Source organism: Podarcis filfolensis, assembly GCF_964270895.1.
Source record: "Podarcis filfolensis genome assembly, chromosome: 6".
Classification (NCBI taxonomy): Eukaryota; Metazoa; Chordata; class Lepidosauria; order Squamata; family Lacertidae; genus Podarcis; species Podarcis filfolensis.
The window spans coordinates 3,038,484-3,066,020 of NC_139609.1; the positions used below are offsets into that span (position 1 = coordinate 3,038,484).

Sequence of the window (27,537 nt, forward strand, 5' to 3'; positions counted from 1 at the left end):
TTAAATATGGCAGGAGGAGGGAGGAGGGAGGAGACACAAGGTGGGCAGTCAGGATGCACGAGAACTAGCAGGATGGAGGTCTCACAAACGCTCAGTTTGGAAAGTGAGGTGAGGAGTGTATGGTGCCTGGCTGAAGATTAGAGCTGAGAAGAGGCCATTAAATGTGTCCAGAAAACGGTTCCTGGAACCTTGGGAAGCAGTCTCAGTGGAATGGAATGTGAAAAAGACAAACTGGAGAGGGTGGAGGGCAGGGGAGAAAAGAGAGAAGAGAACTAGAGGCAGCAGGTGTAAATGAAATAAAAGCATGCCAGGCCAACCAACGCTCAGAGAGGCAAGACAGATGAGGCAACGACAACACCAGGAAGGAAAGGGCTGGGCAGGAGCGAAGGCTAAACAAAATGCAAAGGGGAAACCCACACCACCTCCATCGGCATCATGACCCTCTGTCTCTGTGATCTAAGATGCAGGCAAGACAGCAGATACAGGACCCAAACAGGTCAGGAATCCATGGCATAACTTTACTTCTCCAAGCTCCTCTCCAAATGGTATTTATTCTGCAGAGCTCAAGCAGACGCACAGCTAGCGCTCCTTCAAGCGGTTGTGCCTATAGAATCTTTCTCGCAAATACATTACAAAGCTTCTTGTCTTGCTGCCTGCTTTCCAAAACATTCTCAGCTATTCATGCTTTCGGCACATCTGTGGCTGGCTATTAAAAAAAACGCTGGAAAGGAAAGGCTCCAATAGGATGGAACAACCTATTAGCTGAAAAAGCCAAAGCTTCAATCTGGAGATGATTAAGTGCACATCTCATCTATTGCCTAAAGTAAACCTCTGTAACAAGCCAACAAGAGCATTAGCAGAGAAGGCGGCAAATGCTTTTCAGGCTATACATGGAGCAGGCAGAAGCCACAGGCTCACTTGGGGCATCAGGACCAAATGCACACACACAGAAACAGACCAAGAAGAGATGCAAACATATCCTTGAAATGCTCAGACAGTCAGACACAGGAAGGAACCTTGTCTTGAACTGCTGGGAGTGGGGCAGGGATCTTCTGCACCTCTTTATCCTTTAAAAATCTTTCTATTTTTCTTTCTATATAGAAGTAAAGGCAAGAACAACATGAGAAAAATAAAGGCAATCTGAATGCCCCGATCGAAACGGAAGAAATAAAAGAGGCAATAAAAATGATGAAAAAAGGGAAAGCTCCAGGTCCAGATGGATTTACAGCCAGTTACTATAAAGAAATGAAAGACATCCTAATTGTACCTATGAAAGAAGTCATGAATAACATTAGGAGAAATAGAGAAATCCCAGAAACATGGAAAGAGGCGTTTATTACATTCATTCCAAGACTCAGATTTAACGCAAGTTAAAAATTACAGGCCTATTTCATTGTTAAATACTGACTACAAAATCTTCGCAAGTATTTTAACAAATAGGATGAAAAAGGTTCTACGAGAAATTATACACAAGGATCAGACAGGTTTCCTTCCTGGCAGACAGATGAAAGATAATATAAGAAATATAATTAATATTTTAGAATATCTGAATGCCAGGAATGAGAAACAAGCTATGATGATTTTTGTGGATGCTGAAAAGGCCTTTGATAATATATCATGGGATTTTATGTTAAAGAATTTAGAATATATGGAAGTGGGTAAGGAATTTTTTAACGGAATAAAAGCAATATATACAGAGCAGAAAGCAAAGTTGATAGTAAACAATATTATGACAGAAGATATAAAAATAAACAAAGGTACAAGACAGGGATGCCCGTTATCGCCACTATTATTCATCTTGGTCCTGGAAGTTCTGTTAAAGTCAATAAGGAAAAATGAAGAAATAAAAGGGGTGACTGTGGGTAAAAATGAATATAAAGTTAAAGTGTTTGCAGATGATCTGGTAATAACAGTGGAGGAACCACTGGGAAGTGTTAAAAGAATATTAGAAGAAATAGATCAATTCGGTCAAGTTGCAGGGTTTTATTTAAACAAAAAGAAGACAAAAATTATTGCGAAAAATATGAAACAAGAATCAATAGAGGTAATGCAACAACAAACTGGAATAGAGGTGGTGAACAAAGTGAGATATTTAGGAATTTGGTTAACCCCCAGAAATATAGATTTGTTTCAAAATAACTATATACCTGTGTGGAATGGTATAAAAAGGGATTTGGAGGTGTGGGGAAGGTTGAAGTTATCCTTTTGGGGGAGAATATCAACGATAAAGATGAGCGTGCTACCAAAGATGTTATTCTTATAATCAAGGGGACATCAATATTCAAAGAATGGCAAAAGATAATATCAAGGTATATCTGGCAGGGTAAGAAGCCAAGGATTCAGTTTAAGTTACTAACAGATGCGAAGGAAAGAGTTGGCTTCGCCCTGCCAGATTTGAAACTATATTATGAAGCATCTTGCTTATGCTGGTTAAAGGAGTGGATTAAATTAGAAAATGGAGAGTTGTTGGATCTGGAAGGGTTTGATAATAGATTTGGTTGGCACGCCTATATATGGTATGAAAAGAAGAAAATTCATAAAGGGTTTGAAAACCACATCTTCCGAAGGTCATTAATAAATGCATGGGACAGGTATAAAAATTTGTTGGAATTTAAACTCCCCCACTGGATTTCACCCTTAGAAGTGATGAGCGTAAAAAAGATCAATATGAGGGGGAGGTGGATAACATATGGAGAATTGACAGTTAAAGGGGGGAAATGGAAAATGAAACCCTATGAAGAAGTGAAAGAATTTGTCTATGATTGGTTGCACTACTATCAGGTCTGTGAAATGTTTAAAAAAGATTGTAAAATGTATGGATATGGAGAAAAAGAATCAAAAATTCAACTAGAGATATTGAATAATGAGTATAAAAATTTGTCTAAAATGTATAAAATGTTGCTGGAGTGGTATACAAAAGATGAAGAGGTCAAATCGGTAATGATACATTGGGCCAGAGATTTTGGTTATAATATACAATATGACGAATGGTCAAAATTATGGAATGAAAGATTAAAATTTACGGCATGTACTGCGTTGAAGGAAAATGTGATGAAAATGGTATATAGATGGTATATAACGCCAGTAAAACTAGCTAAAATGTACAAAACATGTAATAAGTGTTGGAAATGTAAAGAAAAAGAAGGGACATTCTATCATATGTGGTGGGAGTGTAAAAATGTGAGAGGCTTCTGGGAAATGATATATAATGAATTGAAAAAGATGTTGAAATATACGTTTTTAAGAAACCGGAGGCCTTCTTATTGGGATTGGTAGGAAATGAGATAAGTAAGAAAGACTGTAAACTTTTCCAATACGCAGTTACAGCAGCGAGAATACTTCTGGCCCAAAAATGGAAACAGGAAGAGTTACCGACTGTGGAAGAATGGAGACTGAAATTGACTGATTATGCAGAACTGGACAAACTAACAGGGAAGATTCGGTATCAACGAGACCAAAAGTTCATCGAGGACTGGGGAAGATTTACAGATTATCTGAAAGGCATATGTGATGAACAGATAACGCTTGTTGGTTTTCAAGAGACTCTGTGAAAAACAGAGGAATATTGTTAAAAAGAAAATAAGAGGAGGGAAGGAGATATCTAAAGGCAATACCAAGTTAAGAAATGCGTTAATAATATTGATGCAAACGAAAGATCGGCAGAGGAGCTGAGGGAAGTCAAAAAAAGAGATGAATGTGTGATAAAATGTGAATTGATTGTATAAAAAATGGTTGTTTTTTTCTTTTGTGGAAAATGAATAAAAATATTTTTTTTAAAAAAAAGATATCTACAATTCCCCAACTTGATAATTTTCAAAGGATTTTATCTGTGTGGGTGCTGCTTATTGACTTGGATGTTAAGATGGAGCCGAACACACCCAAGCATACCACCTCTCTCTCCAGTGGGCCCTCACGGCCCACAGCTGGGACCTAGCCTGCTCAGCCACCTGGGGCTGCGTACACGCAAGCTTCAGAGTCCTCCTCAGGCACAGAAGGGTGAGGGGAAATGGTATAACAAAGACTGGCAAGCAGCATGAAGCCTCTGGATTGGTCAAACCTAGCATAAAATATGAGGAGTTTAGCCTTTTACCACTGCCTGGTCAAAGAAGTCGCTTCTACCTACTGCTCTTCAGGTTCAAGTCCTCAACTCTAGTTCCAGTAGCAGAGAGCAGGAAATCAAGGTGTAGTGTGTGTGTGTGTGTGTGTGTGTGTGTGTGTGTGTGTGTGCACGTGCGTGTGTGTGTGTGTGTGTGTGTGTGATCCCCATTCCAGATTTTGGGACAATTCTTCACAATCCCAGACTTGCCTTGACATGATTCTCAAACTACAATTTTGAGAACTGAATTCCTTTTCATGCCTATTGTTTCATGCCAGAGCTATAAAGTGTGTCAATCTGTCCTGTGCAGAAGGAAAACTAACCTGCCCACAAATGCCTTTCCAACTTTACTCCTAGAGGTTGCTGCAATGTTTGGAGCACACATTTTCCAGATGGAGGCTACAGCTGAAGGAGCTATTTGAAATTGGGGCTATTTTTTTGGAGGTTTTTCTCTGAACAAAATGTATGTTGATCCAATACCCCAGAACAGCAGACCCAGATGGTCAAAGACATTTTTCAGCAATACTAGAGAGATTCATAATGGAAAAACATCAAGTTGCATGAAAATGAGCTGGAACAGTGTATGCCCTGGAAGGCTGTAGGCTAAAGACAGAAACCAGGATAGAACGTGCTTCACAAAAGCACATATGAGCTAAAAACTAAGAGAGGGGCCTCTGCTGGCATCTACATACCCTCCTAAGAAATGAAGCATCGCTTACACTGAAGCTGAAAGGGGAAAGATGTGCAGCATGCTTTCTGCAAACAGGATAGCTCTTGAGCCCCAAAGAACTGGAGCAAAAAGCTACTGCTACAATCAACAATACTATTTCAAATTATTATTTGGTGTCAGCACACAGGATGCAGCCAGACACTGAACCCTGTTAGAGACACAGAAAGCTGGTTTGTGTCAATTTAACATGAAAAGTGGAAAGCAATTTTGTTCAGAAATGCAGCTCTTCACCCCACATACACTCAAACACATTCAACTGGCCAAAAATAACCAAGAGCACTGACTGGCCATGTGTCCCACTCGCCAGGTCAAACCCTGTCCTCTATCAAATGAACGTGGCTTAAGCCCCACACCCCTATTAATTTAGTCTGGATTCTGGTCTTGCTTTTCCCCTGTTCGCCGGACACTTGCTTCTCCAATTCATGCCTATATTTTGCTAAGTTCTTCTACTTCCATGCACCTTTCAACCCCAATTCCTATCTTGGCTCTTCTCCTGCACTGTTGGCCCATTTGCTCTCTCACTTCCAGTGTCAAGCACCCAGACCACCACCATCTACAACCTGAAGTTTGCTTCCAGCTTTGATCTTTCTGCCTGGTCTTGGCCAGATTCAGATGTACATTGAACTGGATACGGAGATCAAATCAGGAGAAAGATAATCTGGTAGTTATCTGTGTTATATTATCCTAATAAATGAGCCTGTCAGAATTTCTGCATTTTGCACCCACAGTATATTTTTTTACAGGCAGTCTCACAAAGAGAGTATTACAGGAGTCCAACCTGGATGTGACCAAAACAAACATTACCATGGCAGGTTCAGTGTCAAACTCCCTCCAAAAACATGCTTCCAACACAGGCCATGCCCCTCTCAACAAAGAATAGCAGAGGAGTCTTGCCACATTGAACATCAGAGGTGCTCAAAGGGCTATACACTTCTCAGTCCTGACTTGGGATGAAGTGGGGTTCAGGGGCAAGGCCCTGACCGCCTTCACAGCTCAAAGATGAGAAGGGGGTGGGATGAGGCCATTATGTCAGCTGCAGAAGTGCTTGGGAAGCACAGTGCCTCACTATTTTCCAAGCATCTCCAAGCCAAAAATATAATATACACCCCCCATCATTGAACACAATCATGGACCCTGGGTCCAAGTGAAATTGTTAAGCACTATAACCCCACCCATTTACTGCCTGTGTATGTATAAGGTGCTGGAAACAGGAAGCCAAGATAATGTATGCTTTAATACTCACCCATCATTATTCCTGCCATCTGTTTCCTGAGGTACCCTTGCAGAGAATTCAAGAAGGTGCCTGCTCTGGTGGGCAGAACTACCACGAAGTTCAGTAGAGCTGGGGCCCCATTCAAGCACACTGAAAGCAAAAGATAAAGCTGTGAGTTTCAGGAGTGAACCACAGCCAGATTCCCCCATTCATTTACCTATACTATAGCTTAGCTGAACCTAGGCCTGGAACATTTGAGTTGGTTCACTGTTCAGATTTGGCAACTCCTTAGCCAAGGCAGATCTTAAATTGATTTACAGCATTTGTACAATTTCTCACTTGCCCTTCACCATAAGGTCCCAGGGTGGGTTACATTAACAGCATACACAATTATAAAAACAGACGGAACCATTATAACAATAAAACAAGGAAAGTTGTTCCAAATGGAGAACAGTAATTTAAAAAGTTGCTGTAGCTATAACTGGAAAATCCCTGCCCATCTCACCTGAAATATCAACCCACTTAAGCAAGACACTATTCTCTTTGCCTTAGCACTTCTCCACACTGGCTACATGGTTATTATAAGGTTTATAGCTATAATATGCAAACTGCACTGGAAACTGCTATATAAATCAGGAGAAGGGAACCTCCACTCCTCCAGATGTTGTACTCCAATTCCCATCAGCTCCAGCCAGCAAGGTCAATGGCCAGGGATGATGGAAGTTGTTTCACTACCCCAATAAAATGCTTACTATTCTTGATAGCAAAGCCTCACCAATGGAATTCCTTGCCTAGGAAAAGCCATATGGTTACTGCATTGTCTTCTTTTAAGAGACTACTAAACAGCACCTTATTTAGTTGAAAACAGTATTCTGCGAGTCTGATTTTAGTGTGGTGTTGAGTTTTGTCATTACGTATTTGGATTTTTTTAGCATTTTGAAATACTGATGGCATCTTGCTAGAAGGCATGGTTACTGGTCATTAACTATCTCTGTTCAGGGCTACAGAACAACAGAAGTACCAGCAATCAAAATCCAGAGAGAGTGTATTTGGGTGTGGCTTGCATTCTTAACCTCAATCAAATTAGAAATTGGCATAGTTGTTCTGAACTGGTTCACATGCAGTTTTACACAGCTAGTTCAGCTTAGCCCTGGAGGGGCTGTTATGGAGGGGGGTGTTTCTGTTTTTATATGTTGTATGAAATGTTAATGTTTTAAAGTATTTTTTTCTTTTCTTCCACCTGTGCAATGTACTGATATATCTTTTTAACTGTAAGTCACTTGGAGACCTTTTAGGTAATAAATAATTAGTAAGTTCTACAGTATTACTACTACAACCACTAAAAATAACAATAATAATCAAACATAGGGATCACTGGTCCCTGTCCAAACAAAATTCCACCAGACAGCACAAAACCCATGAATGAGCCTATTTGGATGCCTGGTCAATGACTTCATTCACCACATGATGCGTTTCACAACACAAATTGTGGCCTCATTAGCAAGTAGCCTTCTATAGCCTTTCAATAAATTGTGGACATGCAATTATACTGGACTCTTGAGCCACATTCCCAGCAAAAACATGAGTTTAAGATTTCCACAGATAACTGCAAGGAACAGAAGATAGATGTACTGCTGCCCATGACAAGGATACATTGCAGACACACCACCAGCCTCCTGCAAGCCATGTTCTGCACATCAGGAGCCAGCCTCATTAATACATTACTCCACACTTCTCCAAAGGTATTTTCTTCCTCCTAAAATTAGCCACAGTGTCTCAAAAACAAGCTATTGTTTCCTCGTAGAGATAGAAACCGTGGTGTGAAAAAATATTTGCAAACCAAGTATGCAGAGGATCTTGCACACATGCTTCCTGCCAATACAATTAATACAAAGCTATGGTTAGCAACAGGAAAAGAAGATGAGGCTGGTAAAAATTGTCCTAGCCTACTTGGGTAGGGGGGAAGGAGATAAAATTAATACCATGTGCATCCTGAGCCCCCTGGAAGAAAGGCAGGGTAAAAATGTAATTATTCCCTACTCTTGTGATCAGAATTGGTGAAATTCAAGGGGAGAGCAAAGGATAATCAGCCACCTTGTGAAATCAGATGGTGGGTAAGAGCATGGGTGCAGCAGAGAGCCTGCCCTCCATCTTCCTTGATTAGCAAAGCACACGTTTGCCCAGTGACACTTTCTCTGTCAAACTGATGGATTGGAAATCCATCTATGCCAGCAAACTTAACTGGGTCTGATTTGTAAATCTGGCCAAAAAACAAACTCTTGTGCAATTAAAATGTCAGATTTTTTTTTAAAAATCTAAGCAGTACAGTAACTGCTCTGCTCCAGCCAACAGTGATATCATCTGAAACATATGCCTGGTTATAAAAGTTTTCTGAGGACAAAATAATCCTTGAATTAGAGCTGGGAAGCTTCCAACACCATAAATGAAAAACTGACAAGGGCTGGCAAATGCCAGGAGCAGAGACTGCTCCCCCTTCGGACAGAACTTCCACAACACTTGCTCCAGCCAGCCCATTCTTGCAAATTAACCTGGTTAAGGCACCATCTACTGGGCCACTTTAGAATAAACATTGGAATCTTTCATCTTCCAATCAGTGCTGAATACAGATACAAATAACTGCTGGCCTCTCTCTTTTCGGAAAGAGAGTGGTCACTGCTTCATTACCCCGGTACAGGACAACCTGATTTTTTTGCTTTGACTATAAACAGCATGCAGCACAAACGTACACTTGGCTAGAGCATGGTGCTGATAATGCCAAGGCTGCAGATTCAATCCCTGTATGGGGCAGCTGCATATTCCTGCACTGCAGAGGGCTGGACTAGATAATCCTCAGGATCCCTTCCAACTCTACGATTCTATTATTCTATAGTCACTCAAAGTGAGCCTCACCATGTTCAATAGTGTACACAGGGTTACAGTCTTAGTCTGCAAAGAGTTTTTAGATCAACATCTGTAGACTGCCACACTACACAGTGGCAAGTGTGAAGAGTTTCTCTTTCGCCAGCTAAACTAATGGCTCTCAACATTAAATAGCTCTTTGTCCAAATTTCCCCCTTGATTTCTTGAAAAGCAGAGATCCCACAAGTGATATTATCTTTTCTGACTGACTGCTCAAAAGCCAGGCGGTTGTGTCCGACATAAACTGGCCCAGTTCAATGAGTGACTCTGGCCATCCTTTTTCCACTATTAGAGGGCAGAAATTCAGAGTGTCTCTATTCGCTCGCACTACTTCTCATATATAACATTCTCAAGATGCATTTCCCATACAACCTTGCCTCACTTTCCATGGAAGGGCACCGATATGGATGGCAAAGGCACCAGTGAGAGATCTGCATTTCAGAAGAATAATCCATCCAGCTACTGACAAATACAGAATTAGTCCATGTGAGGGAAAACAACAGCCACACTCTTTTTAATGTGATGGCTCAAAGTTATCACTGGATCTTCCAGAAGTATAAACATAAGAGAAAAGCTTGCTCCTGACACTGTCATTGTCTAACTTTATTTTCAAACTTTCTGTCATCAGGGAACCCTTTCCATGCTGGTTTGAAATGGCAAAGAACCTTTGTGCTTCTGCCTTGCAGTCTCCATACATTGCAATAGGTGCTGTTGCAGATTCTAGTATGAGCAACTGATTCACCCAAAGTGTTGGCCAGGTTTACTGAAAAATGCTGTCCTGTGGATTCACGCTGTAGTGAGATATCAGCAATTAGGAGATTTTACCTACTGACCTCAGTAAGCCACCAGAGCTTGAGAATAAAAATCAAAGGATGCACCTCTGTTTTGAAACCACCTCTGGGTATATTGTTGTTGTGGGTGTTGGAAAGGAGCCTCACCTTAGTCTGTCATAATTCAGCATTACGAAGGCTAGGAGCACCATCACACAGAGTGCTCTTCTCTTTGGAGGGGAGCCTTTGAGATTCTGGTTCTGGAAAAGAAGAAAAGCATTACAGAAAAGTAAGAGTGAATGCAGACAGCATTTTTCCACTTCTTCCAACATTAAGAATGCCATTATTATTTGTGCCAAAAGGGGGTTGCAGCATCAATCATAGTGACTTAATATTGTTGACAATCCTCACATATTCACCCAAATACAGCATCAGCTGTGATCTTGATTAACAACCATCAGGGAAAACAGAACTCTATTTGATCTTTCAATGGCATCCTTCTCAACATACTTCAGATTGCTTAAGTGACCCCATATTCTTGGCAGAGAGGGCCTTGAATCCTCATGCGAATCCTCAAAGCTGAACATGTCTACCCTCCAATTTAGATAGCATTAAAGATTCTGCATACGTACAGAGGGCAATGCTCCCAATGCCCTCCTTCAACTGATCTAGGTCCCAAAGCCTTGGTTCTTAAGTGGCACAAGGGCAAGTGAAGAAGAGGATGCAGAGTGATCAACCACATCTGAATCCATATAAAGCAGAAGTTACCATGATCAGCAGATTCCCCAGCCTAGAAATGCTTATTAATCCAGGTTCCCTTGTCAGCACATTACCACAGTAAACAATCTCCATCAACATGCTTATTTCTCACAACCCCACACCTACCTCCACTGCCAGTTCATCCAGCTGCCTCTTCAGAGTGCTATTCTCTCTCTTAAGGTGATCGTTCTCCAACAAGGCTGACTTCAACCTAGCCTCCAAACCCAGCATATATTCTTTTTTCTTCCTGCGTGATTGACAAGCTGATTCACGGTTCTTTATCATACGTTGCTGCCGTCTCAGAACATTCATCTATGAATGAGGGACAGGGAACTTGTTAATGCTATAATGCTATCATACTTGCAAAGAAAGGGGCACGTTGTTACATAAGCAATGAAGTTACACATTGGGAGAGGGGAAATTGGGGGGAGGGAGCCAACAAAATTGTTTATTGGAAAAAAGAAACATGAAATTCAGGAGATTCTTACCACGGCTCTTGTTGCTTTGATCCAGAACTCTTATTTCAACTTCAACCTTCTCTAAATTTGATTAAGATGCATTCACCATGTAAGCAACACTGCATTTAAAACCACGGTGTTCTTTTCAGTCAGACACAGCTTTATTTAATAATCCTATTTATTTGTAATACACAAGCCAAACTCTCCTGAAATGTTTTAAGGCTTGCATTTCAGTCTTGGCTATTTACAATGTTTTATAGCTTGTATTTCAGCCTTGGCTAATCTAGCATTTAAATGCTCTGCAAATAATCTTGCAATTTATTCCCACAGAACACCGCTGGGAAGCCCCCAATATTTTGGCTTGTGTTTCTTTAAGGGAAATGGAGCTTTTACTCTTCTCTGGGAGTGTTGTGGGTTCCTTCCTATCTAGCTTAGTCAGAGACATGTTGCCTGGTTATGTTTACAATCTGGTGACAATTGACAAAGCGGGGGGGGGGGGGAGGCAGGACACACTGCTATGCTTTCTGAATCAGCAGGCTGATGAAGAGAGAGGCTCAATGAAGCTAAATTTTCAAGTCTCCCTGGCTTGAGGGAAACCTGGAACTGGAAGCACTCTTGGATCCTGTCAGCCTCAATGACCCCAAGGCACCAGGTGAATGGCACCAGAAGCTACCTGACATGCCATTAAGGTGTGAGAGAAGTGAAGGGGTCAGCCAAACAAGCAAGTCAACAGGTGGCATTCTATGAACCACCCCAGGATCTTATGATGAAGGGCAGTATATAAATCTAATTAACAACATGTGACAGAGGCTTAGTTCTCACTGAACTGCACTACTTCTGACGACATGCTCCTCTATGCCCCCACAATCTTTCCACACCAAAACCTAGGATAAAAACAAAGTTCTAACATTGTTTAAAATTGTCCCTGACTTTTTAAAATGCAGGGCATTCCCTGCATTCCATCCCCATGTAGACCTTCAGTTTGAAGTGGTCCAGCCCAGTCATAGTTTTACCACCGCAGTGATAATTACTGCCTACTGGGGAAGTATGGGAAGACAGGGCATCTAACCAGTTTTTATCTATATTGCAGACGAGTGAAAACTCATTCAATGCAGTTGCAGTCCTCTATTGAACCCAACTCTTGTGTCTCGCAGCATCATTACTGGGATTGGGGACAACTTGCAGTTTTCTGGTCGGAGAGGGAAATTGGGAGAGAAGGTTTTAGTTTTCACCTGCATTTCCAAGTGCTGCATCTTTTTTAAGTGGCTGAAAATTGGACAAAAAAAAATGGAGATGTGTGGCTAGCCCTAAGATGGCTCGCAAAATTCCTAAAGCAGCAACTTCCAGGGAGGGTGGGGACTGTGTCTCCTGGTACAGAAAAAAACAGCTCAACAAAGCTTTGCTCCTCTGCTCTGCAACCACACTCAATATTCCAACAATAACTTCAGCATAACTGGGAAAAAGAAGTTCAACAATGCCATCTACATACAGATTTTTCTTTTAAGGGGATTGATAAAACCTTGGGGCAGGGAAGAGGATGGCTCAAACTGGCGCATCCTTGCAGCCACATCCACCTCCAGGAGAAAAAATCAGGAAATGAGTAAGTCAGGAAAACAGATCAGGCACAACACTGGAAATAGGAAATAGGCATAATGGTGGAAACAGTGTATCCAGTTCTGTGTTTCCTTCATAATCCTAATGTGTGGGTGGGATCACTTTTTAAAATATATTTTATTATATTTCCACAAATTTCACATAACCATAATGCAATAATCTTTAATTATTTCTGTTGCTCATAGTTCAAATCCTGCTCATGAATTCATCATATTATAGCTCTTTAAATAGTCCAAAAAAGGCTTCCATTCCACCATAAAACAATCATCATTAAGTTCTCTTATTTTACATGTCAGCTTTGCTGATTCAGAATAGCCTATCACTTTGCCTATCCATTATTCTCTGGTAGGAACTTCTTCATCTTTCAATTTCTGTGCATAAAGTATCCGAGCTGCTGTTGTCACATACATAAACTTAACCTTTTTTTTTTTTTTTGAACTTCTGTCTCTATAATCCCTAGAAGAGCCCTGAATTGTTGCTAATGGTGCTCTACAAGTTTTCTTGGAATCCTAAAAGAAGATTTGCAGCAAAAACTCTCTAGGTGCAAGGGCCAATTACAAACTTTTGTTAGAAAGAACTTACATCCATGCTAGTATTTGGGGAAGCAGCATGAAGAAGAGGCTTAGCCTCAGTAAGTTTTCCGGAGGTCAAACTCTTTCCTACAGTTTGCGGCAATACATTTACAGCATGGCCTGGTAGTTGTGCGACTCCACCAGTGACAGCAATGGCTGGATTAGTGGCAGGAAGGATTGCGGGTGCCTGAAAATGCACCATGGCAGGCTGAGAAAGCATTACCGGCTGACCTGAAATAGAGAGAAACAGCACTGCAGAACTGATTTATCACACAAAAAAACAGATTTCTATGCATGTTAAGTCTTGTCCCTTGGCAGCTGTATCAAGAGGAGAACTGATTTATTGCCCAAAGTTGAAACTTAACACTGATGCCAGACCTAGAAAAACATTTCAAATCCTAGACATTCTGTCTCCTAGGATGGGATGCAAAGATTTCCTTTAGTAACACCCAATGAGTTGCAGTTGCCCGGTGATACCCCCTCCCACCTTTTAAGCAGTACACTCTGGGCCATAACATATATCACTTTGGATACTACCTTCAGTTTTTAAAAAAGTTACAAGGTGGCAAAGAAGCTGCTTAACAGTCTCTGCCAAATCAGACCAAAGAGTCTTCTAGTCCAGCCCTAGATTTTAAGCAGTGGCCCATCAAATACTGTCAGGAAGCTTAGAAGCAGAAGAAAGCTGGAGGTGTATTTCTTATTGATTATGACTCAGTATCAGGTAATCAGAGAAATACTGCCTCTGAACACAGAGGTGTCACTTAGACATCATTATTAAGCTACTGTATGTAGATGGTTCCTTGAGCAGGAAGAACCCTGGAGGAGGGTGTGGTTTCCCAGGAATGTTTACCAGCCAGACATTCCACCTTGGCTGCTGAAGTGTACTAATGTATACAGTAATTGATGGGTACGTTCTTCTTTGTAAATCATGTGGAGATCTTTAAAAAAAAATGTTGAAAGACAACTGATAAATGTTTAAAGTTTGCATCTTCCATTAACTCACAATGCTTTTAAAAGTCATCTGTGCTTGGGCACATAGATGGCTCTTTGCATCCTTGGTCTTACTATAGAAAAGACCTACAAAGTAGTACTTGACCATTTCACCACTGGGTGCCAAAACTGAACATGCATAATGAGCCAGAAGCTGCTTAACTGCGTACATTAAAGATAGTTCTATATTAAAGCAATTTAAAAACACTGGCAACCCACTTTGCTTAAGAAAACTGGCATTGATCCAGTTTCTTTTTCACACATGAGAGCCAAGCTTTCCACCCTCCACCAACTGCTCACATACCTTTTGCAGGTGCTGGCTGGATAGCAACAACTGGTTGCTGCTTTGGCAGTGCCAAGAGTGTTTGAAGAGCTGGAATGACAATAGCTTTTGCATGAACACTGAGGCCGGTCTGAGGCTCCCGAAAGGCAGGCAACAAAGGTTTAGGTTGAACCAAAGGTTTGGAGGCTGGCTGACTACATCGACTGGAGGTCACAGAAGATCCATTTGCTGGAGAACAGAATGAAACTGGATTGAAATTGAAGTGCTCTTCCAAAAAGATTACAATTACTGGTTCCTTTTTATCCAGGACATGCATTAGCATGAAGATAAGCAGTCATGCACCTCAACAGAGGTGACAGCATGGGCAGGAGAGCAGGGAGGAAAGCAAGAACATAGGAAGCTGCCTTATATAATCAGACCCTTGTGTTGATCTAGTTCAGTATTGTCTACGCCAGAGACGTCCAGCTTCCAAGAGACTGTGATCTACTCACAGTATAAAAAAACTGGCATTGATCTACCCATTGTCAGAGTTGTTGAGTTTTTTCTTTTTGGGACTACACTAACTAGCAGCGATTCTCTAGAGTTTCAGACAAGGGAACTCCTATCTGGATGCTCTGCTACTGAGGTACGAATCCCTCCAATAGAAAATGCATCAGATGATGCATTTCAAGGCTATTCAAGATAGCCTTAAGCACAAAATCTGCTTTTAAATATCAACAAAACCTGGAAGCTACTTATGATTAAAACTATTAAAAACATGTACATTTCAAACTAGCTTTATATATGTTGAACTTGTGTAAGCAACCATCCTTTAATTCTAATGTTTGTGACATCAGGAGGTCACTGCAAGCCCCCTCTAAGAATCAACAACCAGAAAAGGAAGCTAGATGAAAAAGGGGACAGATCACTAACATCAGCAATAGCAATTTATATAGCACATTTCAAGTGTCCAATACACAGGGTTTAGTGAATGGTCTTAAGGTTTTTAAAGATGCCAAATAATTCTGTGTCAAAATTTTAAAATATTGCTAACGATTTTTAATACAATTATTTACAAAAGCTGCAGGTAGTAGGAATCATCACTGACACAGGAGCTAATGCCTCATCTACGGTGCTGATGCTTCTGATACAGCTCTTAAAAATGAAGAATGACTCTTTCTTTAGAACTACTGTTTATACATATGCAAACTTACGCATATATACTGATCAATTAAAACTCATACAATTCATTTTCTCAGCTATTTTAAACTGAGTGACAGCCCTAATTCTCAGTCACACTTATAATGTTTTTACTTTTCTGTATTTTGTATTTTTTGCTTCTTTTTTTCTTATTTTTGTAACTTTTTTGAAACTTTAATAAATATTATTATAAAAAAATATTTAATGGGAGAGGCCAGGATTATGACTCCTATAATGAAGATGGCCAGAGCAAACATATCTGCTATACCTGAGCGGTTTGCTGTTCTGGGTGGAGGCTTCTTCTCCTTTCGTCCTACAGGTGAGGAAAGACTTTGAGAGCTCCTGTCATACAAAGACACAGGCGATGGGTGGGAACTGGAGCCCAGCTCTACCCCCTCCTGAGAAAGTAAAAACAAAAATGAAACAAAATGAGCCAATTACAGTTGCAATAAATAAGTAGAAGACGAACACATGCTAATAAAAAGTCTATTTTCAAATCTGCACTCTTTTCACACGCTATCTATGGCATGCTATGCTAAATCTTCAAGATCCCAACCCAGCTCATTAAGTCCTATGTAAGCCATTTATACCCAGTATCTGCAGTTATCACAGTAGCTGGAAATGGTGGATTAAAGGGTGCGGAGGTTGAGGGGGAGAATGTACAGCAGCCCCAAATAGAATTTCAGTTAATAAAAACCATGAATTGTAATAGGTGAGGACTTGCAATGAACCATATCAGTCTCTAGGTTTGGAAAATTCGTAGGCAAATATCGAATCAGTCAAAGACTCACTCAAATGGCCTTGGGCAAGTCACCTGCCCTTAACCTCAAGGAGAGAGTACAATAATTTATTCCTTGCATCATTCCTACTGCAGCAGAGCCTTAATTCTGGTTTGCTCCCAGGTATTTTCTAGAAAACATCAGCAGAAGAACATGGAAGTTACATAGCAGAGGCGAAAAGCAATCGCTTCTATGCAACTTCAAAAACTACATATAGCTCTGAATTCTAACTCCATTAAATGCTACCCCACTGGATGTGACTAGCACAAAATGTTCAGCTGCTTACAGGTACATGTGCCGGAGAATCCACAGATAGAGGAGAAGGAACTGAATCAGCTGAAGTGGCTGGCGAGGGGGGCTCCACTTCACAGTCTACATCTGCAAAATGAGGATGTAAATGAATGTAAGACTAAACAGGTGCCTCTATGTGTAGAAATCTGGACTGTAAGTATGATGCTGAAATAGATTTAATGAGTTAATATCCTCTTTGGTTTGAGTGTTTGGGTTCCCCAGTGTCCCTTCTTTAGAAAGATTAAAACATAGCATGACGTTAGGAACCTTATACATCATTTCCCCTTGGATCAGACTACTTTCCCCATATCCAGACTATCAGGATATGAGCAAATAGATTTTCCATTGATTTAGGGAGAATTCATTATGGTTTAAAGTCAGCACAACAGAGTGTTGTTGCACTCAGGTCCTGCTTGTGCATTCGGTTGTCCACTGCAAGAACAGAATGCTGGACAAAAAAGGCCTTTGGTCTGATCCACCAGGGCTCCTCTAATGTTATCTTATGCAAGAGGTCTCATTACTACCGTGTCAATGCCAAGCACTTAAGCTGTGTTAAAAATGGGTATATTTCAGAAGCAGCATCTAATATTTTGCGATGAGCAACCCATCCGGAGATTACCTGCTGGGATCTGCTTTGAAACATCACAGGAGTCCAAGTCCCAATGTATCAGATCCAAGTCAAAGTCAAAATCAGAAAGATTGTTTTCCTACAAATTAAAGTGAGCAAAATTAGAAAGAGAGAGAGAAGCAAACTGAATAAGCAGTATATTCAAGAAATACTAGGTAGACTTCCGGTTTGCTGCAAGGGGAGAAGGAAGCAGGTGCTGCTATCGCAGTGACCCGGCTGCTGCTTTTTTGGAGTTTTGGGGTAGCTCAGAGGCAACAAGCACCCCAAAGAAGGTCCTGGAGATGACCAGGACATTGAGGGGTCCCACAGTGACCAAAGCGAGCTCCCAATGGGTCCGCTTGGTTCCACCAGGAGCCAGGTCATCCCAGTGGTTGAGCCGTGGTCACTGGGCTCTAACGCACTCCAACAGCAAGCAGCCTTGTCATTCCTCTCTCAGGAGTGGAAAATTTCCCAAAATTTAACCAAAGGAACAAAAGGATTAATTCTGAATTATTTTGAACTATTGGATCTATTTGGTGTATTGACTGGAGAACAAAAATGGAGTCTGCCCTGCAAGGGAACAAGCTGTTTGAAGAAATCAAGGTAACAAAAAAAGTCTGCCATCGCAAATAAGGGAAGGGGATAGGCTGGTCAAATTGAGAAGCTTAAATGAATGACCCTTAAGGGGGAAAAACCCCATGACTATAACCACTACACTGCCTATAACCACTTCTATATTTTAAAGGACATTTTTTTACACTTCTTTATATTGTTGTGAGGAGGAGGGTATTAAGAAAATGGACTCTTATTTGAGTGATTATAATATACCTGAGTGTCTAAAGAAAAACAGTACAGTGGTACCTCGGGTTACATACGCTTCAGGTTACATACGCTTCAGGTTACAGACTCCGCTAACCCAGAAATATTACCTCAGGCTAAGAACTTTGCTTCAGGATGAGAACAGAAATCGTGCACCACCAGCGCAGAAGCAGCAGAAGGCCCCATTAGCTAAAGTGGTGCTTCAGGTTAAGAACAGACCTCCAGAACGAATTAAGTACTTAACCTGAGGTACCACTGTAATTTTGAATGCACCAATATTGATTTTGGAACTGCAGGTGGCAATAAACTGAATGAAGATGGGCAAAGCATCAAGACCAGATGGACTTACCACAATTTATTTTAAAAAGTTTCAGGATGTACTTATAGAACCACTTACATACACCATGAATAGAATTTTGGTGACTGGCACTGTTTCAGCTTCTTGGAAAGATGCATTTATTACTTTGATCCCTAAACAAGATAGTGATCTAACAAAGACTAAGAATTATAGACCTATTTCTTTGTTGAATTGTGACTATAAACTATTTGCCACAATTTTGGCTGATAGATTGAAAAGGACATTGACCAAGTCAGTCCACAGAGACCAGGCCAGTTTTATACCAAGCCGACAAATGAAATATAAAATAAGAAATGTAATTAATTTGAGTACCTGGAAGGAATGAAAAAATTAATCTTTCTAGACATGGAGAAAGCCTTTGATAATATTTCCTGGTCATTTATGATCAAGGTTTTAGAAAAGATGGAGACAGGTAATTCATTTCTAGCAGGAATTAAAACAATTTATGCTATTCAGTCTGCAAATATATTAGTAAATAATATTCTCTCAGAAAAATGTCAAATAAGAAAAGGAACTAGACAAGGTTGTCCCCTATCTCCGTTGTTATTTATCTTGAGGTTAGAAATATTGCTTCAGAATATAAGAAGAAATAGGAAAATTAAAGGTTTTGAAGTGGGATGAAGGGTCTATAAATTAAGGGCATTTGCTGATGATGTGGTGTTAACATTGGAACAACCATTGGAGAGCGTTCCCAAAGCGCTAGAAGAAATTAAAAGGCTTGGGGAAGTGGCAGGTTTTAAAATTAATTCAGACAAAACCAAAATGTTGGTCAAAAACATGTTTTAGAAAAAAAGTTTTAGAAAGGTTGTCTGGTTTAAAAATGTTCTGTTAGCCCCAAAATGGAAAGTGAGTGAGGTCCCTTGTAAAGAGGATAGGCAACTTAAGATGCTAGAATATGCAGAACTTACAGGCTTAACATGCAGAATAATAGAGCTAGAAGAACATATATTTAAAGAAGACTGGAAAATATTGAATATATGGAAAACAATTGTACACAGCTGAAAATGCTGGCAGTATTAAGATAAATTCAACAGAGAAAACAGTATTTGATTGATGTAAAAGTGGAAAATTGATTTGAATGGTTAAGGAAATTATGCGGGAAAGTACGATATGTAATATGAACTATGAAAGGAGAAGAAGGGAAGTCATTGGATATTTTAAAGTTTGTAAAATGTTTATTTTGAAATATAGAAAATTGAAAACTCAATAAAAAATATTTTTTTAAAATACTGGGCATTCAACTAAGTTTGACTCGGAGTAGACCCACTGAAATGAAACATAATTTAGACATGTTCCAAAATTTAAATAGTTCTAATATGAGAAAACAGTTGATATCACCCACTACTTCATTTACTTTTGCTAACAATAATCTATCAAGCAGGCTGAAGTTAAATGAGGGTCTTAGTCTGAAAATGCTCAGGCATTTGTGAGAGGCATCAGTTTCAACATGTCCTCAGCCTTTATTTATTCCCTTTACATCTCTTAAGTCTAGATTCCTAGAATCTAGATCACCTGTTCACCAGATGCATATGTCAAGTCTTTCTAGATATGGCTGGAGAGCTACAGAACACCTTGCCTATTTGAACCTAAAATGGTTTTCTGTACATTTTCCACTATGTTCATTAGCAGCCCATGACTTCTGAGTTTGAAATTTCAGGCTGTCCAAACATTAACAATACAGTATTGTGTGCTTAAATGGTTATTCCAAGATAATATATGCTGCACACATTCTGGATATCAAATGTTGAAATAAATGTTTACATAGAATCAGATAAAACAACATACTAAGGCCATAAAGCTAAAAGCTGGTTGCCTAACACATCCAATACATACCTGCCAGCACACGCAGAACATTTGTTACATACAAACAAATTGGAGGCAGAATTCATACATGAATATGCATTTCTTACACATAGAGAGTAAAAAAATAAATACTACTTATGTTTTTAAAGCATCTATGTGCTACTGAAGAGAAAGAGCTTTTCAATAAAAACTATCAATTGAGCACATCTCAAGATCATTTTAAGCCTACACAGCAGCTTAAATATGTTTTAAAAGTTAATATTTTACTTTTCTCCAGTTCCAGAAAAACAAGAAGTCCCAGGTTTCAAAGCCACATTTTAAGGTTACAGTATTATCATAAAAGCACCCAACATTACAGGGATTGACTATGAACATATTTCAACTTTTAAATACAAACGAGCACCAGCAAGATTGCAACTGAAGATAAGTAAGGAGTTTGTTGAATAGTCAATTCATACCAAAGGGATTCACAGAAAATGTTAAAAATACAAAGCTTCACTTACGTTCTCTTGTGCAATGGTAATAAACACACTGTTGAAAGTGCAAGTCAGAATATGGTTGTGTTACTGATTGCTAAATTAAGCTGCATGCATGCATTAAGTAGAAATAACTATGTAGAAAGAAATGCTTCCAAATTTGTGCTAGTGCAGGAGAGAAATAATATTGCACTAGGAAAAGTTGTAACGTGTGCAAGCAACAAATACTGTACTAACTAAAACCAAGGGAGTTTTACATGTTGATTAAATACACTGTAGGGTCATGCAACTATCCATACTACAACGACTTACATAAGTTTCATTCTCTGCATTTAGCTGCAATTCATCTTCTATCAGATCACCAATTTCAGTGAAGAGAAGAGACTCTGTAGGATGTAAATCAACATGAAGGGGAGAGAACATTAAGGCATGCAAGTCAAAGCTGAGCAGGTACTGATAGTCAGTTTTCCTGTTACCCAGAATTGAGAAACCACTAATTCTCTATCCTGCAAGTACTGCAGCGGGTACACATGACTCAAGTGTTTACTATGATTAATTTACTGCTTCCAAAATTCAGGATTATTTTTTTATAAAAGATATACACTTGTCCAGGTAGGAACTGTTTACTAAGCAGGCAAAATATACAGGACAGAATAACTGTGTTGCAATTTACAGAGGATTATTCTTCAAGCAGTACTCTTTGGGTCAAGTTAAGAAAGAATAAGTGATCTATGACTGACTGGAGACAACAGAATTCAGTGATCAGCATGGAGAGAGAAGGATGAACACTTTTCTTTCCTACATGCCATTTATCAATTTAATTTCACTCCAAAGCTCTCATTTACCATGGGATGATAGGAGACATATAGACACAAGAAGGAACACTTCAGTGCCAATAAGAGCTTTAAAAGAGACCTGAGGAGGCTTAAAGAGATTGTCAGAATCAACAAGAGAATGTTCATGTACGAAGTTTACTTCAAATAGATTCCACTGATTTTTTAGAAACATTTAATTGCAAGTAAAGATGTTCAGGACTGCAGTCTTAATTCCACCCCCACTCCAAAAGCCAGTATATTGACTATGTAAACCAAAGAAAGATGCCTTGCGGGCCTTAAGTAGCATATTATCCCTCAGAACCCCCTTCTAATACCTGATTACGTGTGTATGTGTGTCTGTTGGGGGGGGGGGTTATGAGGCAATTCATATGAAAGAATATAGGTAAAGGTAAAGGGACCCCTGACCATTAGGTCCAGTTGTGGGGTTGCGGCGCTCATCTTGCTTTACTGGCCAAGGGAGCCGGCGTACAGCTTCCGGGTCATGTGGCCAGCATGACTAAGCCACTTCTGGCGAACCAGAGCAGCGCACAGAAACGCCGTTTACCTTCCCGCCAGAGCGGTACCTATTTATCTACTTGCACCTTGATGTGCTTTCAAACTGCTAGGATGGCAGGAGCAGGGACCGAGCAACGGGAGCTCACCCCGTCGTGGGGATTCGAACCACCGACCTTCTTATCAGCAAGTCCTAGGCTCTGTGGTTTAACCCACAGCGCCACCCGCGTCCATGAAAGCATATACGTAAGCACTAATGTAAGAACATAAGAATAGGCAACGGCCTATCTAGTCCAGCATCCTGTACTCACAATGGCCAACCAGGTATCTGCCTGTGGGAAACCAGTGAGCAGGATCCATGCACAAGAGCACTCTCCATTCCCATAGTCCCCAGCAACTGGTATTCAGAAGAAATTGTGGAGGCAGAGCATAGCCATCCTGGTTAGTAGCCACTGCCAGCCCTCTCCTCCAATCCTCTTTGCCTCCTGTGGGATGGAGTTCCACAGGTTTAACTATGCACTTCCTTTCCTCTGTCCTGAATCTTTCAACACAACTCTAATGTCAGGTGCTGCACTGGAGGAGGGGATGCCTCTGTCCCTGGGCGAAGGGCGGCACAGGCATTCAATAAGCAAAGCAAGTAAGCATAAAAGACTGCGAGGCGAGGGGTCAGGGAAACCGGGCTTATGCCAGCCAGTCACTCCTAATGGGCCCAAGGCATTTTGGCATCTGGGGCGAAGCACAAAAGGGTGCCCCCCCCGCCCCGCCAGAGGGGAAGTCCACAGCAGGAGCCAAGCGAGGAAGAAACGGACATTTGCCAAGAGGCTGCCCGGGGGGAGGCGGCCCTTGACGGGGGCTGGGTCTGCCCCCCCCCCGAGGGTCCTGGCGCCCCGGGCAGCCTGGGTGGGCTGGCCCTGCTCCCGTCCGGCCCTAAACTGTTCCTCACAGGATTGGGGGGGGGGAGACAGAAAGAAAATTCACCGGCAAACCGAGCTTGGGGGCGGGGAGAGAGACGGAGGGGGCCCCGTCCCCGCGGCCCCCTCAGCTGCCCAGCCGGGCGCGCGCCTTACCCCACTCGCCGCCCGGCTCCCACCCGGCCACGGCCGCCGCCATCTCGCTTCGCCTGCCGCTTCCGGGATTGCACGCACAGCTCGTGGGATTCCAGTCACACACGTGTACTTCCTGTCAGCCAGGCGCCCCGCCTCCGACGGCGAGGCCCGGCAGCCCCAGCCAGAAGGCGGAGGGAGGGAGGAAGGGCCGCCGAAGCCTTTCAGGCACTGCCTCAGGCGGGCTTTCTGGCGTGCGAACCGGTTCGCCTCGCCATCAATACTTTGAATAAAAAGCAGAGCAGATCTCCCCCTCGACGGGCCTGCGCTTCGCTCTGGCCTCTTGCAGGTCCCCCCGCAGCCCCGCGCTCTCAAAATCCTCCTCCTCCGTGTCCCAACCTTCCTTATGCCGTCCACCTCTTTCCTGGGAGGTTTTCCAGCAGAGCTTGGATGGCCATCTGCCAAGGAGATTCCGACTAAACATTCGTGAAAACCTTTCAGAGCAGTAAGAGCTGTTTGGCAGTCGAACAGACTCCCTTGGAAGGTGGTGGACTCTCCTTCCTTGGAGGTTTCTAACCAGAGGCTGGATGGCCATCTGTCAGGGATGCTGTCGCTGAAATTCCTGCATTGCAGGGGGTTGGACTAGATGACCCTTGGCTCCCTTCCAACTCTAAGACTCCATGATTCTATGAAATGGATCTGAACTCATGACAGCCACCCACCATTTTCATATTCAAAACTGCTTCCCACCCCAACCCCTTCTTGATTACTATATATAAATAATACACTAAAGTAGACAAATCATAACTTACAAAAAGGATCAATAAATGTCTCACCCTTTGTCTATAAACCTTGATCAGAATCCCATGTCAGGTTTTCTTTTGTGAATGAAATAAAATGGTTTCAACCAGTTTTTAATAGCCAATGTAGAGCTTGGGGTACATTGAAACCTAATACTGGACAGATTACTACAGGGTGTGGAGAGGGGTTATTTTGAACTATGAAGTGAGAAACAGCAGCCGTAGTCGAGGCCAGAAGTGCTTTCCCTTGGTGACCCCAGCGTGCTGAAAAGGGGGGTGTTTGCAAGGGGTTTCCTGTCCTGTCCAGAAATGCACCGTGCTGGATGAAGCCAGCTCGAGATCTTTTCTAAATAAATGGAATAAAACCGCTTAACCCACTGAAAGATAGATTTGAAAAGTGAATGTGAAGGGGAACAATGCCCGTTATTAAGCAAGATAGCTAAAGTAACGGGGTCATGTCCTCCATTGTGACACGTCCCCCTGCTGAGTGACTTGGCTGAGCACTTTGGGAAGAGCAACCATTTGAGGATAGCAAGTGAGGGAGAGCAAAGATGTTGTGGGAGAGAATTCAGAGACTCTCTTCGTGTCAAGTGTAAGTAGGATTTCTCCTTCTTTCTGAAACGTAGGGGAGGTTTAGCTGCCAGGTGCTCCAAATCCAGCACAGAGATCTCTAGAACCCATTTCCTAACTGTTTCCTCTTCTTCCCTAGGTTCCGAAGTCTGAGGAGGCTCCGCGGGCTGCTGGTCTCCTGCTGCCGGTTGCCCAAGATACATCCCCTGGTCTGCCAGAAGGAGGAAGGAGATGAGTGGAAGGAGGAGGTAAACGTCATGAAAGACGGAAAGGAGAAGGTGAAGATCCGATCGATTTTTGTGAGACCATGCGACCAGGGGATGGAGTCCACCGATACCAACGTGGATGGTGAGTATTGATCTTTCTTCTTCAGGAACAGAGAGGCCAGAGAAAATCTGGCGGTGGGACGGGGGCAGAGGGAGCAGAAAGATGGGTTATCAGCATAATAATCAATTAAAATATTAAGAATCCTTTCTCTTCTTTTCTCTTCCAGGCAACGGCAGCAGTGAGACCAGCAGCTCGAGCGGAGATCTTACCCCCCCTCCCACGCCCAGTTCCCCCCTCCCCACAATTCCAAGTATCTAAAGAAATTTGAAAATAATTTTTGTATGGATTTAAATAAAGTTTGGAATGCAAATATGCTAGTCTTTGATCATGCTTTTATCCCCGGGGGTTCTTTTTCCCAACAGTTGTGAGGATGGGCAAGAAAGTTACTTGCCCAAAAATGGAAAGAAGAAGAATACGTCCCAGCGAAAGAAGAATGGATACAAAAAGTTATGGAACATGCCGAAATGGCGAAACTTACCGGGAAAATAAGAAAGCAAGATAACCAACTGTTTATAAAATAATGGAAATTGTTTATTGGAGATTTACAAATAAACTGTAAACAGATAAAAACATTGTAATAACCTGCAGTTTTATAAGAGTATACAGTGGTACCTCAGGTTACATACGCTTCAGGTTACATACACTTCAGGTTACAGACTCCGCTAACCCAGAAATATTACCTCGGGTTAAGAACTTTGCTTCAGGATGAGAACAGAAATCATGTTCCGGCAGCGCAGTGGCAGCAGCAGGAGGCCCCATTAGCTAAAGTGGTGCTTCAGGTTAAGAACAGTTTCAGGTTAAGAACAGACCTCCAGAACGAATTAAGTTCTTAACCCGAGGTACCACTGTATATATTTAAAGTACTTGAATAGATGAACAAATTAATTCATTTGGATATGCAGGAAACATGGGGGGGGGACAGCAGAAAGAGGGGGAAGTGAAGTTTTGAAATGTTAAAATGTTTGTAAAATTATTGGAATGTATAAAACTGAAAATCATAAACTATAAAGAAGAGAAGGGCAGGGCAGTGAGAGATCACCAGCCTTCCTGTCTGCATTCACCTGCACACCCACCTTGCCAGCGGAAGCCTCCCAAGTGGGAGGGGAATTCTCTCCAGGGGCACCCCGTACACCCAGGCCCCGCAAGCGGAGTCAAGGGCAGCACCTCAAGATCCCATGCTGGCAAGCACAGATGAGATGACTGTGAAACCACTCAGATATCGTCACCGGAAAGGAAGGAAGGAAGGAAAGAAAAAAGGAGGGGTAGAGAGAGGACAGAGAGTCAGGTTGTCCTAGAAAAAGGCACATGAGAAATACAAATGGATAGATAACCAAAGCTACAGTGGTACCTCGGGTTACATACGCTTCAGGTTACATACGCTTCAGGTTACACACTCCACTAACCCAGAAATAGTGCGAGGAGGCGGGAGGGGGTTTGTCTCCTTTGGTTGGGCAATAAATGTGCCCAGCCTTTATGACCGCCATCAGCGATCCTTTCCTTTCATCCGCACCCCTCTCAAATTGAGACATTTGAGAAGGAGCATCATAAACCACGTGCCCTCTGCGTCTCCCCTCAGCCCTCACGGCAAGGCTGTCCCCGGCATCGGTTCCCGCCGAAACAGCAATGAAGAAGCGGAAGCAGGAGGAGGAGGAGGAGGAGGGTGGGAGTGGGGGAAAATTTTCCCGCTCGCCTAAAGCAGCCCAGCCGTCCACACCAGTGACAGCAGCAGCAACAGCACCTCTCGCTGCCACCATCTTCCAGGCTACCTGAGAGGGCAGGGGGGGCGCTCCAACGGGCTCTGCTGCGCTTGGCTGTGCAAGTTCAGGGGCGAGCGTTGGAGTCCGGGGAGTAGGGAACGTGGGGCGTGATTGACAGGCCCCGCAGCCCACCACGAGGTCGGAGGAGCGGAGAGGCCGCCGCAGGTGTGCCGAGGTTCAGCCCAAGCGCCTGTCGGCTGCTCCAGGAGGGGCGGGAGCGAGCGGAGTTTGGGTGTGTGCTGCTCACTGCCTGGGGCTCGCCTTGCGCACACAAACATTGTCAAAGCTGCCGACGCCGTAACAGCCACCACTCTCTGGGAACAAATCAGGGGACATTAATTAGAATCCGGGGACATTCCGGGGACAGATTTTGTCCTGGGACTGTCCCCGGCAATGAGGGGCGTCTGGTAACGGCTCATTGAGAGCCAGTGTGGTGTGAGAGCCAGTGTGGTGTAGTGGTTAAGAGCGGTAGTCTCGTAATCTGGGGAACCGGGTTCGCATCTCCGCTCCTCCACATGCAGCTGCTGGGTGACCTTGGGCCAGTCACACTTCTCTGAAGTCTCTCAGCCTCACTCACCTCACAGAGTGTTTATTGTGGGGGAGGAAGGGAAAGGAGATTGTTGGCCGCTTTGAGACTCCTTTGGGTAGTGATAAAGCGGGATATCAAATCCAAATCCAAACTCATTATATTCCTGGAATCGTAGATCTGGAAGGGACCCCAAGGATCATCTGGTAGTCCAGATCCCTGCAACACAGGAATCTCAGCTAACGTATCCACGACAGATGGCCATCCAATCTCTGCTTTAAAACCTCCAGGGGAGGAGGTCCAAGGGAGACCACGGTTGACGGGCTCTTGCCATGAGAAAGTGTTAGGATATTTCCGTTCCACCTTAAAAGGGAGCAGGATGTTTGTGTCACAGCCTGCGTATTTCCTGTTCACAGGATGTTTATGTCTTCTGTTGCTTTCGTTTTCTGCTGTTTTGCCTGAGCAGTCGG

At 42.4% G+C, this 27,537-nt stretch overlaps 2 protein-coding genes across 3 annotated transcripts in view; one reads left to right on the forward strand and one right to left on the reverse strand.

Annotated features, from left to right (window-relative positions):
* ATF6 (activating transcription factor 6) overlaps positions 1 to 23,464 on the reverse strand; it is an 83,588-nt gene extending 60,124 nt beyond the window's left edge. The window contains exons 1-10 of one of the 2 annotated variants that reach the window (XM_083621403.1): positions 23,112 to 23,464; positions 21,029 to 21,102; positions 17,273 to 17,360; positions 16,649 to 16,740; positions 15,852 to 15,981; positions 14,426 to 14,632; positions 13,142 to 13,362; positions 10,614 to 10,799; positions 9,897 to 9,988; positions 6,070 to 6,189 (exon numbers count right to left, since the gene is read on the reverse strand). In XM_083621403.1, the coding sequence (XP_083477529.1) occupies positions 6,070 to 6,189; positions 9,897 to 9,988; positions 10,614 to 10,799; positions 13,142 to 13,362; positions 14,426 to 14,632; positions 15,852 to 15,981; positions 16,649 to 16,740; positions 17,273 to 17,360; positions 21,029 to 21,102; positions 23,112 to 23,154 (1,253 nt within the window). In that variant the 5' untranslated portion in view covers positions 23,155 to 23,464. The remainder of the gene's footprint in view (positions 1 to 6,069; positions 6,190 to 9,896; positions 9,989 to 10,613; positions 10,800 to 13,141; positions 13,363 to 14,425; positions 14,633 to 15,851; positions 15,982 to 16,648; positions 16,741 to 17,272; positions 17,361 to 21,028; positions 21,103 to 23,111) is intronic. The other variant, XM_083621404.1, reaches the window with a different exon arrangement.
* LOC310765884 (uncharacterized protein) overlaps positions 1 to 25,671 on the forward strand; it is a 148,474-nt gene extending 122,803 nt beyond the window's left edge. Inside the window, exon 3 of the mRNA XM_083621517.1 lies at positions 24,951 to 25,671. Within this exon, the coding sequence (XP_083477643.1) occupies positions 24,951 to 25,042 (92 nt within the window). The 3' untranslated portion in view covers positions 25,043 to 25,671. The remainder of the gene's footprint in view (positions 1 to 24,950) is intronic.
* The last annotated feature ends 1,866 nt before the right edge of the window (positions 25,672 to 27,537 follow it).